The 14,401-nt window shown below is 38.0% G+C and overlaps 2 protein-coding genes across 3 annotated transcripts in view; one reads left to right on the top strand and one right to left on the bottom strand.

Annotated features, from left to right (window-relative positions):
* Positions 1-6,931, bottom strand: part of spdl1 (spindle apparatus coiled-coil protein 1) — a 54,326-nt gene extending 47,395 nt beyond the window's left edge. For both annotated transcript variants that reach the window (XM_060885397.1, XM_060885398.1), the window contains exons 1-2: positions 6,831-6,931; positions 5,032-5,183 (exon numbers count right to left, since the gene is read on the bottom strand). In XM_060885397.1, the coding sequence (XP_060741380.1) occupies positions 5,032-5,183; positions 6,831-6,873 (195 nt within the window). In that variant the 5' untranslated portion in view covers positions 6,874-6,931. The remainder of the gene's footprint in view (positions 1-5,031; positions 5,184-6,830) is intronic.
* hdac3 (histone deacetylase 3) overlaps positions 1-14,401 on the top strand; it is a 448,843-nt gene that overhangs the window by 332,046 nt on the left and 102,396 nt on the right. The gene's annotated exons all lie outside the window — the stretch shown is intronic.

The following is a 14,401-nucleotide window of genomic DNA, read 5'->3' as shown; positions in this document are numbered from 1 at the left end:
CCGGGCGGCTTCATTCACAACAGTCCCATGAGACACTGGCTGACCACGCAGATCGACCGGGTCAACCGGGCAAGGTGACAACCGGGCGACGAGACTCAGTGGTAGAACATCAGGATTGACGAAATCGCTCAATAAGGGGAGATATCGGGCTAGGAACTCGAAACACTGGGAGCTCCGGAGTGGCATATATAGCTTTATATAATTGTTAGGTATGACTGTGTTCAGGTTATGGACAATGTAAATTATGTGCAAAGTGCAGACAGGGACTCCGGCAAGACTAGCTATGACAGCAAAACTAAAAGGCTAGAGCCAGAAGGTGACACAGACATGAGGGCTTCCTGGGATGTAAAGCGTACCACCACTCCACAGTCTGCAAACCTGAGCGACTTGCGAGGGTGGTAAGCCGACAGCATCCAGACATCCCAGATCACCAAACACTCAATGCCCATGAACCCTCCAGATCTATTCCTTTACCTAAGAAAAGCTATTCATAAAAAGCTAGACTAAACAAATTTGTTTTGAGCCTGGACTTAAATACCGAGACTGTGTCTGAGTCCGGAACACTAATTGGAAGTCTGTTCCATAACAATGTTGGGCTCTGTGAGGAAAAAGCTGTAGCCTTTTGTACTTGAGGTACTACCAAATAGCCTGCACCTTTTGATCAAAGTAGGCATGAAGGATCATAAAAAGATCTCTCAGGTACTGTGGCACGAGACAGTTAAGTGGGTTAAAGCATAGGTTAAAGCAGTCAAGTTTATAGGAAACTTGACTGGAAGCCAACGCAATGAGGCATAATATGAGCCGTAACCCGACCAACCCTCTCAATTTAGGACCGACTCAATTTTTTTTTTTTACCCTTCAAACAACCAATACAAAGGCTATAAAATAATATTAATTATATTTTAGTAAGTATTGTAAATATATAAATTGCCTAGGCCTACATACAAACGAAGGCTACGTTCTTTCTTTTAAATAAAAACCCGTGACGTGATCTATGTTTACACTATTGGTTAACGGATGTCACACTATGGCCTATGCGTTCGATTCGTCTCATACTCTCATTCACTGTCAGAGTCAAGGGTTCGCACTTGGTAATGATGGTAACCCGAAGGCATGGGTTGAAGACCCAGTCAGTGACGGCACGATATGCTAATTTGTTTAAATTCATACCTACGTAATCACTGTCACCAAAATTGTACTTTTTTTTTTTTTTTTTTTTACATTGAAACTACCAACCCTTTTTTTTTTTTTTTTTTTTTTTTTACTGTTACTGCAAACCAAAATATTTTTAAGGAAGGCCTAATATGTTCATATCTTCTGGTTCTAGTTAGGACTCTAGCTTCTGCGTTCTGGACTAACTGGAGCTTGTTTATGCTCCTACTGGAACATCCAGACAGTAAAGCATTACAATAATCCAACCTAGATGTAACAAATGCATGAACTAGTGTTTCTGTATCAAGTAATAACATCATATTACTTATCTTAGCAATATTTCTGAGGTGAAAGAAGGCTACTCTTGTGGTATTATTTATGTGATCTTCAAGTGAGAAACCGGTATCAATAACAACACCGAGGTCTTTTACTGCTGCACATGATGTAATAAAATGACCATCCAGTGATACTCTGTAATCAGAAAGCTTACTTCTGGCTGCTTGTGGACCTAGTAAAAGCACTTCTGTCTTTTCAGAGTTAAGGAGGAGGAAGTTAGTAAGCATCCACTGTCTAATGTCCTTCACACAATCTTCAATCTTATTAAACTGGTGACTCACATCTGACTTATGCTGATGACATGCAGCTATATGTTTCAGCTAACAGTGGAAGCCAATACCATGATTACAAATGATTTCACCAAGGGGCAGCATATATAAAAAGGGGAGGTTTGATATTGGCCTATAGTTGGACAGCTGGGTTGTGTCAAGGTCAGGTTTTTTAATCAAAGGTTTGATAACTGCTATCTTAAATTATTTCGGCACATAGCCAGTGCTAATGAAAGAATTTATCACCTTAAGAATGGGTTGGATAGCTACTGGTAGTATTTGTTTAAAGAAACACGTGGGTAAGGAATCCAGTATGCAGGTTGATAATTTTGAAGAGAAAATCAATGAAAATAAGTCAGTCTCTCAGTCTCTTGAAGGAGATTAAAACGGTTTAAATACTGATCAAAAAAAAAAAATTTATCTATGGCATTATCTATCAAGTTGTTTGGTATTATGGCTGATGTTATCAATTTTTCCATTGAAATAATTCATGAAGTCATTATTGCTACAAATAGATGGTGTGCGCTTTTCGACAATGTTTTAATTCCTAGTTAATTTTGCTACAGTATTAAATAAAAATTTAGGATTATTTGTGTTATCTTCAATAAGGCTAGAGAGATTCACTGATCTAGCAGCACTAAGAGATTTTTTGTAGTTATGAAGGCTTTCCTTCCATGCTAATCGAAATACTGATAATTTAGTTTGACACCATTCACGTTCTAATTTCCTAGCAGATTGTTTGTGTGTTGTCCTTGTACCAGAATGCAAGTTCTTTCTCTCTAATTACTTTCCATTTAAGTGGAGCTGTAGCAATATCTAGGTTGTAGCAAAACACTGGCTCTAAATGGTCAGTCACCTGATCAAGTTCTGTGGGGTCAGATGGCGATCCAATCATGGATGATAATTCTGGAAGACTGTTGGTAAATTTCTCTGCAGTAGTGGATGTAAATGTACGTTTAACACGGTGACGTGGCAAGTCGCAAATATTGTGTCCGAAACACAATTTAAATGAAATGAGATAGTGGTCAGAGATAGCTTCCGATTGAGACACTGTGACTATATTTTCTATATTTAATCCGAGGGTTAGAACGAGATCAAGAGTGTGACCTCCATTATGAGTGGGTCCTATTACATTCTGGTTAACTACTGAATCTAAGATGGAAACAACTGCTGTTCTCAAAGGATCTTCTAACTTATCAAAATGAATATTAAAGTCTTCAACAATTACTGCTTTGTATTAAGAAACAACTAAGTTTGAAATGAAATCTGCAAATTCATGGAGGAATTCAGAATATGGTCCGGGAGGTCTGCAAATAACAATAAGAGCAACGGACTCAGTAGACTTATTTTTTGTGGCTACATATATGTTAGTATAAAGTACTTTGAATGAGTTAAACACGTGTCTAGATTCTTGCTTGACATCAAGCTTATCGTCATGAATAACTGACATCTCCTCCCCTGCCTAACAGGGTTTGATTTGATTCATGATTCAAACGTTGAACAAACGTTTGGTTTGATTCATGTTTCTGTTAAAAACAGAACACTAAACTTCTGATCAGTAATCATTTCATTAACCATAAGAGCTTTAGATGCAAGAGATCTTATATTTAACAGTCCTAGCTTCAGATCAAAGGTGCTGGCTGTGAATTCACTATGATCTAATTTTATGCTAAGAAGGTTACTAAAACAAATTTTCCTGAGTATTTATGTTTTTTGTTTAGCTCAGGAAACAGACACAGTCTCAATATTGTGAACCCTGGTTGACGACTCAATGCAACTAGCAGACGGTCGGATTACCCTGCTTGTCTGCTTCATGGCCCTGTCTCTGGATTGTCACAGATTAATTAGGCCTGTTCACTATGTGCTATGCTGCAAGAAATGAGAGCAGCACCCTCCCATGTGGGATGGACACCGTCCCGTCCTAACAGGCCAGCCTTGCCCTCAAAAGTGCTCGAATTATCTATGAAGCCCACATTGTTTTCGGAGCACTACCTGGACATCCAGCAGTTCAGCAACCATAACCTGCTGTAAGCTACATCGCCATGCCGCATTGGGATGGGGCCAGAGCAGACTACAGCTTTGGACATCGCTTTCGCTAATTTACACACCTCTACAATATTACTCTTAGTAATCTCTGACTGACGAAGGCATATATAGTTAGCTCCTATGTGGAAAACTACCTTTGAGTACCTATGCTTGCCTAGGACCCTAAGATTACCTAGTATGTCCGGTGCCCTGGCTCCTGGAATACACCTAACCAGCCCCTAAAGGCTAAGCTAATTTCACATGCCTTAAGATGTAATCTCCTGTAACCAGTGCTCTTTCAGGTTTTTCAGCAGGTGCTTCACTGAGGAGAGCAAACCTGGAGTCGTCACCCATTCGCCACGCTGTGAGGGCTCTAATGCCGGAGTTGGAGGGTTACTAAGGCATCCAGATTTTCCCCTACAGAAACTACACTACTTTCGCTATCCCCCTCTAGTGTCTGGAGAGCTAACTAAAATACACTTATCACAAGTAAAATTAACTCTAATGACGGAAGTATTACTAAACATGCTGCAGCTCACACACTGGACAAGCTGAAAGTTTGCCATACTTAATGATTGTGTACCTTTGACTCGGATCAGATCGAAATGTTAAAATATCCGAAAGCAAGTTTCCCCCACTAACTGTGTGAAAACACGAAACAAACAAGAGTCTCCCGAAGAAAAGGAATAAAATTAACTGTGATAAAAAAAAACACAAAAAACTAAGGCGGCAATGTAAAATATACACTAAAAAGAGAAAATAAAAAATAGTATATTAGGTATGGGCATTTCAACAAGACGGTTCCTGACTTGAAAACCAGTAAAAATCTATGTACATTGCGAATCAGAAGGACCCTTGTTACCTAGTGGAATGGAAGGCAATTCAACAAGAAAAGACTAAAACTGCCGACAACAGTTGTATAAGGTACTAATGTTTCTCAATGCAACGTGACCAGAAATTTTAAACTACAATCTGAACAACTATCACATCCAGTAATTTACATTTTTTCACAATTGCCTATGTTAACTATAAGCCAAATCCGGACTTATTTTTCTGTACATTGTTCTGCCACATGCTACAGTGATCATGTTCACAAATAAGTAAATGTACTTAATTTATACATGTCAATAATAAAATTTCCAAACAAAGAATTAAAGAAGAGAATTTAACAAAAATGTTGCACTTGCTATTAAAGTGTATATTTACTTATATGTATATCTTATATGTATGTTACACTTATAAAGCTTACCTCAATTAGAGCGGTCATCTCAATTCGCTGATCTTCCAAGTTATTTTGCAGATCCATTTTGTCATCTAAGAGCTGAAGTCCATATTGTGCTGCCTTCTGAAGAGCTTCTTCAGCCTCTTCCAGCTTCTGTTGTAACTTCTGAATTTCACTGTCTGTTGGTAATATTGTTTGCACATGTAACTGGAAACTTGAAGCAAAGCCAATAAAAGATGCCTTTTTGACCTATGCTAATGGTTTGGTTTCTTGTAAATGTAATTAAAATATAGATATGACAATAGAAAGAAAAAGTTAGATTCTCCATTTAAGGGCTTCTCATGAACTTTTAATATAATCAGTGGTCCTTGTTTATCAAGCAGGATAGTAACAAGTTTATTTATAAATGGAGGAGCATTTACACAAAAAATAAGATATTCCCATATACAAATGTGCTTTCCTGAAATAAAATTCCACGCTTTGCCACTCTATTTATTTTAGAATTATGCAAAAAAATCTACTATGGTCTCATCAGACCATAACCAATTTTTTCCCCATAGCTGGACAAAGATTTGGGGAGCTTAGAGAGCGTTTGTGATAAAGGCCCTAATAAACCAAGACTAGTGAATAGTACAAAGACTGTGGTCACATGCATGAAGTGACCAGTACATGCAGGTTTTCTAATGAAGCCATAGGTCTCTTGTTTTGTACTTTTTTCAACTTTTGTCTTGTTCTTATTAAGTCACATTCTCATTAATGTCACTGTGGAACCCCATTTTCTTCATTTGTTGATGATGCTGTTCAGAGTGTTCTACAATACATCTAGCACAAAACATCAATACCTTTCATCAGTGATATTCTCGACATGCTTCGTTTTATTTCTGCAGTCCATGGCTTTAACTGTCAGATGAAACCAAGGAAATATCCAGAAAATCCAACAGAAACAGCTGATGTTTTCTTTGGGGCTAATCAGAATATACATACTGTATTTTGTTACATTTGTTAAGTCACATTAAAAGGTGGGGGAAAATCTGATATGATTTATATTTGTTTCATTTTTCCCCATCACAAAAACCTGCAATGTTAACATGGGTATTTAGACAACTACATGTAATCCCACAAAAACCTTTGCAAAATAGTAGTTGTTTCACATGTTCGTATATGAACTAATACATTTACAGCATTTGGCAAACGCCCTTATCCAGAGCGACGTACATAAGTAATATTTTGCAAATGTTTTGTTTTTGTGTGTGTGTGTGTGTGTGTGTGTGTGTATATACATATACATATACACACACACACACACACACACACACACACACACACACACACACACATTTTTCCCTCAACAGTGAAACTGTGTTATTAATTTTACAGTAAGATGTCGAGATATGATATGTTTTTAATTATTCTGCCGTAATATAAATCACTTGTAGACCTGCATCATGGGTTTATTCCCCAGTTTCTGCCGAATATCTTGAATGAATGGCATATAAAACGGTTTCAATCCGTAATAACCTTAAACCGAGTTAGCACAATTTAGTCCAACGCCATGTTTACTATAGGAAGCAAATGTTACAGCGTTAATGTTAAAAAAAATTAATGTAACCGTTTATATAAATTTTAGTACTAGCTAGTTGAGCGATAGTTGGCACTTTCTAGCTAATCCAGGAGAGTGAATCCAGAAAACGTTCATAAAATGTTCATAGTTTAAGACAAACAAAAAGCCCACATTATATTGCCTATTTCAACAGAAGATATTCAACTGTACGTAACAGCAAAATCCATGCTTAATTAATGAGAATAACAGTAAAATACATAGTTACCCATAGTCTGACGCTCAGATTCAAATCCTTTTGAACTATTCATCTTCGATCTTAAACGTTTAACATTCAACTAAAAGATGTATTACCGCCACCTAATGGACTGGGGTGTGTGTTCCCAATCCCATTTAATGATCTGACATAAAAAAAAAATTACAAATGCAAAAATTAATAACCATTTAGTACAAAAATATCCTTAGAAAACTCCATTTAATTCAACTAAAATATTAACTGCTTTATGGACTATATGACGGTTAATATATCAATGTTGAATCATGCACGCATTCGGTAATATTTTCATTGTTTTTCATAAAATATATTTCAGTGGGTAGTCCTAAGCACTGTTCTGTGGTAGATCGGTTATACATTCATAATTTAGTGAATTCACTTAAAAGCTAAATAAAATCAATTTTATTACAAAGGGACGAGTTGTAATAAAATACCCGGTGCTGTAGATAATTGCATGTTTCAAGTAAAGTGTAACTTCTTAGAACGCGTCAGTTTTTTTCTCCAGAACAATAGATGGCGGTAATGTATTTATTCCACTTGGTGCGCATGCATAACTCCAATAACGCAAAGAAGATTAATTCAAACTGCGATTTCAAAATCACCGTCCCTTGTTCAATGTAGTTAATTAGGATACGAAAGTGTTGTTGTTTTGTCTGATTGTTTGTTTGTTTGTGTGTTTTTCACAGGATATACAGTAGAATATAGTTGTTACATTACTGTGCAGTATACTTATTGAAATGAAATGGTAGGTTGATTGGCATCTCTGGAAAATTGTCCGTAGTGTGTGATTGCGTGAGTGAATGAGAGTGTGTGCGCTGCGATGGGTTGGCACTCCGTCCAGGGTGTATCCTGCCTTGATGCCCGATGACGCCTGAGATAGGCACAGGCTCCCCGTGACCCGAGATAGTTCGGATAAGCGGTAGAAAATGATTGAGTGTGTGAGAAATTAAAAGGATGGGGGACGGTTATTAACATTATTAGCATTGGTCTTGTGATAATTTCACTATTTATCATTAACCACAATTATCATAAGACCTGTATAGTAACAAGAAAAAAACAAAATAAAAGCTTAATTGATGTACAAATTATTAACAGATTTTTCTGCCATCACAAAATTCAGTGTTGAAAAACAGAACAATTCAATCCTGGTTTTACATGTGGTTTAGATTTTAAATTATAAATGTTATCTGTGATCTAATATGTCAGATAACAATAATAAAAAGAAGAATAGCTTATAACAAAGTTGAAATGAGAGAGAGGTCAGTAATTCAGTAATTACTTGCCTTACTGCTGCTATTCCTTAAGTGTATACTGTATATGTTTGCGAGAACCATATTTATTCACAGTCCTCAATGTTTGCACAATGTACTGTACAATATAAGGAATGCATACTGCGCTATATTGTGACCAGTAGTGCACTTCTTTTATGTGTCTTTTGTCTCGCACTGTTTGTGTTTTGAGTATCTCTGTTTATCACTTATCTCTATGTAGCACCATGGTCCTGGCAAAACGTTTAATTTCACTATTCAGTATTGTGTCAGCTTTATATGGTTGAAATTACAATAAAAGCTTCTTGATTTGACTTGAATTGATTTGTGTCATGTCTGAGGTAAACCAAATAAATGCAGATGGGTTGTTTGAATGAAAATAAATCTGAGAGATAAAGTGATTTACAAAAATTCCTAATTATTTATTAGATAAAGTAACATTTATTGCAGGGTACTTGCCTAAACAAATTAGGAGCCTTGTTGAAATCAACTTTCACAGTTTACATTTATATGTTCCGTGCTGACGGCCTGCACCCCAGCAGAGTTGGAGCGGAGATCCTCTCGGACCACATCTCCAGGGCGCTGCACACCCTCTGACTGGTAAACTACGCTTTAAATCCAAAATTCTATAGCCATCCGTCACCTCAACACACTGACACAAATGCACACATAGATAGTCCGATAAAAACTGTGTCTGTTCCCCGAGTAGTGAGATCAAAAAGTAAATACGTGAGAATTTCTCGAAAAAATCTTACTGTAATCAGACCAGAAAAATGCCAAAGAAACATACAAAAACAGTTCCTAAAGTTTGGTCTCCTGAACATTAACAAATTGCTGTAGTTTCTACAGCAAATTTTACAGGAATTTCCTGTTTTAACATTTTACAAGTTTTTACTGTAGTTCACAATGCATTATGGGTAAAAAAAAGTATTACAGCTGTTAACAGTATATTTTCCTTTAAACTGTAATTGAATTTACAGCAGGAGGTGTTGCCACTGTATATCATATGTTTTCACAGTAATTCATTGTGAAATGGCATCATGGGATTGCGTGGGTGTATTTATGTTTGAAATGGACATGAACACTGAAGAGTCATCATTCAAAATTGTTGGTAAGTTCACGTAAATCATTAAAGTATAGTAAAATATTAAATTAATATACACTATTATGGTCATTTAAATAGTGATATCTGGTATAAGCGACTGCTATTTCAAACATAACAGATGTTATTTTTGTATTTGTAGCAATTTTAAATGTTTTAGTGTTACTTATTTTAAATGTTATATTTGGTAGTTATGTGTCATTAACTTTAAGATGTTTGTTTCAGGCGGGAGCGAGGCAGCAAAAAGCGTGATGAGTCTTGGCTGGACTGCAAGGTGGTGAGACGAATCTTAAACGAACTTAAAGGTAAAAAACAATTAAAAACATTGTACATGCTGTGCATTTTATCATGGATGCGTGCTAAAGTGTTTTTAGAGCATTGCTGTTAATTGAACGCGACACTGAAGTGCTTGTTAAAGAAAACTAAGTTACAAATAAACGCGCACGTTATTTGCTGCCAGTTTAGAAAATAAGATATGGTTGGATGGTGCGAATTTCTAGTTCATTTCGCCAGCTTATACTTCTTACTAAGGGCACGTCAAGGTAGTGTTTAACATAATACCCACGTTATATCTGAGTTGAATGTGCAGCAGTTTGGTGCCTGCAATTGCCTGACATTTCTACCAGAAACCTTTCTGTAGCCCATATTGTCATATATTTTTAGTTCACTTTTCTCATGTAGTAGCGTGTAATGGTGCTTGCTTAGTATGTTATTTTGTAGTAGTTTCCTTGGCATGATCATATATAACATTTGATCAATTGATCAATGCCTGTCCATCACCATCCTTTGCTGAGTTGAAAAATGACTGGCCATACCTTTTTACACCCAAAGAACTTTATAGCCACTTTAAATCACTCACAAACATTAGCATTCTGGAAAAACGTAAGAACTCCATGGAAGAGGCGCGTTTGGTGACTTCTGTCCGCATTTTTTCGGTGAGGGACGTCGCCCCGCTTCGTTTTTCTCCGCGGGGGGCGCCGCCTCACTTCCTGGTTGGTCGCCATGTCGCCACCCCGAGTTTTGTTTTGTTTTCTTTTTTTTTTTTTTCTGTGGACGTCGCTCGTTCCCTCTGCTCGGCTGTGGACGTCGCTCGTTCCCCCCAGCTCGGCTGTGGACGTCGCTCGTTCCCCCCTGCTCGGCTTTGGACGTCGCTCGTTCCTCCCGCTCGGCTGTGGACGTCGCTCGTTCCCCCAAGCTCGGCTGTGGACGTCGCTCGTTCCCCCCGCTCGGCTGTGGCCGTCGCTCGTTCCCCCCCTGCTCGGCTGTGGCCGTCGCTCGTTCCCCCCTGCTCGGCTGTGGACGTCGCTTGTTCCCCCCTGCTCGGCTGTGGACGTTGCTCGTTCCCCCCCTGCATTTTTTTTTCCTCTCCCGCCCTCCCTTTTCTGGTTTCTGGGAGGTGGGTCTGGCCGTGGTGCGTCGGGGGTTGCGCTCGGCCCTTCAGCTCGGCTGTGGACGTCGCTTGGCCCTTCAGCTCGACTGTGGACGTCGCTCGGCCCTCTCTGGCTGCGCCGCCGTGTGCCTTGCTCCCCCCACCTGCCTTGCCATGTGCCTTGCTCCCCCCACCTGCCTCGCCGTGTGCCTTGCTCCCCCCTCCCGGACCCGTCGGGACTGTCTGGATGGATTGGCGTGTCAGGAGCCGCGCCTTGGGGGGGCTCTGTTAGGACTCTGCCCAGACTCTGGCCACGTGCATTTGTTTATGTTCTTCATCACGTGTCTTCCCCGCCCCTTGTCTCTTCCTGCCCGCTTCCACACACCTGTTTCCCATTGTATTACCTTGTCTATTTAATTGTGCCACGTTGCCTTGTGCAGCGCGGCATCTACTGTGGTTTTGTCCTGTCTCTAGTCCGCATCATATTTGGTGTTTTCTGTTGTTAAACCCTGTTTGTTTTAGCTATCCTGCGATTGGGTCCGCTCTGTCCCGTGTTCATTACATAATGTGTCACAAAATGTTTTTCTATCATCTTATTACTTGTAGGTATCGGCAACAGTAGCTGATGTTGAAAAAGTTTCACTCCTCCAGACTCTCCAAGTCTGATCATCCTAGGTAGTGAACAATGTTTTGAAATCTGTTGTAATTATTCAATAAATGTTGAATGTTGTATTTTCTCTTACATTTTATATTTCTTATTTTCAATATTATTTTTAGGTGAAATCCTCACTGCAACTCAGTGGATGCTGAGTATTGAAGGTCAGGTGGTTGTGAATCCACACCCCAATGTTGTGGCTGGATTTGCAGCTTTGTTTGCATCTTGTTTTGCATAATTCATGTTCCTCAGAGAATCAAAACAGTGCTATGGCTGCATTTGGAATTATTTTTGTTGGTGACAAAACAGGAAATATGCTGTCTAAAATGTAAGTCTTTTTTACTACTTTATAAAATGAGTATCACATTTTTAGTTGTATTTTTTCTTGCTGGATTTCATCAATGTTATGCGGGCACTCTGTAGATGTATTTTTCCGCATTATACTTGATAATGTCAAATTGCACATCGTTGAAACAACAATTCCTATATTATCGCAGACAATATAAATCGCACACCCCTACTTACAGGCATGAGTTAAGTGTTTTAATGACAGGCACTTAAGGTGTACTTATAATAACTAACAGCAAACACTACTGTTCTTACAAATGTTATACACATGTGTAGAACGTACAGGGCATATGTCCAAACTTGGTATTGTCAACTTACACATAATTATCTTCTCATGAACTGTCAAAAATTACAAAGATGTAAGGTATTGTGATGACACCATGATGCAATATATATAAACCATTGGTATGTAATGGTCTTTTTTTAATTGCCCTATTTATACTCCAAAGTAAGTACATTGTTACCACTCATTTATCTGTAATTATGTATTTACAACATATTTACCATATATATATATATATATATATATATATGTCAACAAGTCAACCCTCGTGTGTACTCTTCTCAGAAAATTAACTACTTTGAAGGGTTACGCATGTAAGTTCTTGTTCATGCATTAAGACCAAAACATGTTTTAAATAGGCCAGTTCTGTGAATGAACACTTGTGTTTCTAGACCTACAAGTTATGTTATGTTCCATAACAGATTCAACAAGATCTTAAATGTAACACAAACCTTGTTTAGATGTTTTATAGATGCCATTGTTTTAGATAGAATATTCAGGATTGAGTGGAAGATTTGCTGAAACAACAGCATTTGTTTGAAAGTACTTTGCTGTCAGTTTTAATAAATGTTGTTCTTGAAGCAGCTTTGACTTTGGTTGCATTATTCTGTAAATTACATTTAATTCAGTTTTCATTCTCATGTATTTATAGGACTATATCGGTAAATAATATTACAGTGTAATGTAGTAAATTCTTTATAGCATTTTAATGTAAAACTATTACAATATTATCTTGGGTTTTGGGGAATTTACAGGATTTTATTGGCAACTCTAGTTGCCAACTAAATACTGTAATTTGGAATTACAAAAAAATACTATAACTCATAAGTTTAATTCTGTTACTGTAAAATAAACAAAGTACTGTATTTTACAAACAACAATTAACTGTAAATTGCTTTACAGTATAATGCTGCAGTCCATTTTACAGCAATTAATAACATTTTTACAGAACTTTACTGGCAACTTTTTTGCAGTTTCCAGTTTAAATTTTTTACAGTGTGTGGTGTTGCCACAATCTTCAGTGATTTTCTTACCGTTACCCAGAGAACACAGTATAGATTTAATTCTTTTGAAGTACTTGTCCTTAATGTTACACTATCGCACATGCACACAAAAAAATCCCTGATGTCTCTTGCTCTATGTCTATCCCTGATGTCTCTTGCGCACGGTTCTTGCGACCGTGTACAGATCACCAGGGCCCTACACCGATTTTCTTAGAGAATTTGCAGATATCTTCTCTCTTTCTACCCATCCCGAGTCATCCAGACATTGTACCATCTCCATGCAATGAAGATCTTGGACCTCCACTGAGATGAGGCAGACTTTGTGAGAATCCTGAGACATCTACAGCTCTACCAGCTCCAGTTGGACTCTGTGATACTAAGAGGAGATTTGAACTCCATGTGATCTTTAAACCAATACAACATTTGTTGACTGTATATTTGTAATCACACTCTCTAGTGTCACTCATGTGAGGATGGGTTCCCCTTTGAGTCTGGTTCCTCTCAAGGTTTCTTCCTTACCAATTTAAGGGAGTTTTTCCTTGCCACTGCTGCCTGAGTCACCTCATACTTGCTCATTGGGGATAAATACATATACATACATACATACATACATACACACTGTGAACTATATATCTTGAATTTTTATTATATTTATTCTTTATATTTCTCCTTATGTTTACCTTCTGTTCTGTGTTTATGTTCTGTAAAGCTGCTTTGAGACAATGTCCATTGTAAAAAGCGCTATACAAATAAACTTGAATTGAATTGAATTTATGTCATTTGGCAGACCACCTTATCCAGAGCAACAAACAAAAGTGCTTTTAAGATGAATACATTAACACTGGTTCACTAGGTGACAGACTTAGGATACCCTCAACCTAAAACTGTTCAGTTATTTTTTTTAAACATGAACATAACAAACAAGGGAAAACATGCTAGTTCAAGTGTTTCAGGAACACAGAAAAAAAAATTATCAATGAAGCCCATATTGTTTTCGGGGCACCACCTGGACATCCAGCAGTTCAGCGACCATAACCTGCTGTAAGCTACATCCCCATTCTACATTGGGATGGGGCCAGAGCATACTACAGCATCGGACATCGCCTTCGCAAATTTACAAACCTCTACAATATTACTCTTAGTAATCTCTGTCTGATGAAGGCGTATTCCGTTAGTTCCTATGTGGAAGACTACCTTAAAGTACCTATGCTTGCCTAAAATCCTAAGATTACCTGCTATGTCTGGTGCCTTGGCTCCAAGAATTCACCTAACCAGTGCTGCTGGAGCCCCTAAAGGCCTAGCTAATTTCACATGCCTTAAGAAAGAGTCCCCTGTAACCAGAGCTTTTTCAGGTTTCTCAGCAGGTGCCACCAGCCTCAGGTGTTTCTCCATTCTCATATGAGGTGAAGTATTCTCTTAGAGAAGGCAACACTGCATTTTTGACAGAGGGAAAACTTTGAAGTTGACAAGGGATCAAAAACAGAACATATTAGAAGCAATGGCTGCTGAAATGTATAAGCATAAAGCCTATTTTAG

Source organism: Tachysurus vachellii, chromosome 13 (genome assembly GCF_030014155.1).
Source record: "Tachysurus vachellii isolate PV-2020 chromosome 13, HZAU_Pvac_v1, whole genome shotgun sequence".
Taxonomy (NCBI): domain Eukaryota; kingdom Metazoa; phylum Chordata; class Actinopteri; order Siluriformes; family Bagridae; genus Tachysurus; species Tachysurus vachellii.
The sequence above is the reverse complement of the archived record's forward strand: the minus strand, read 5'-3'. Positions and strand labels throughout refer to the sequence as shown.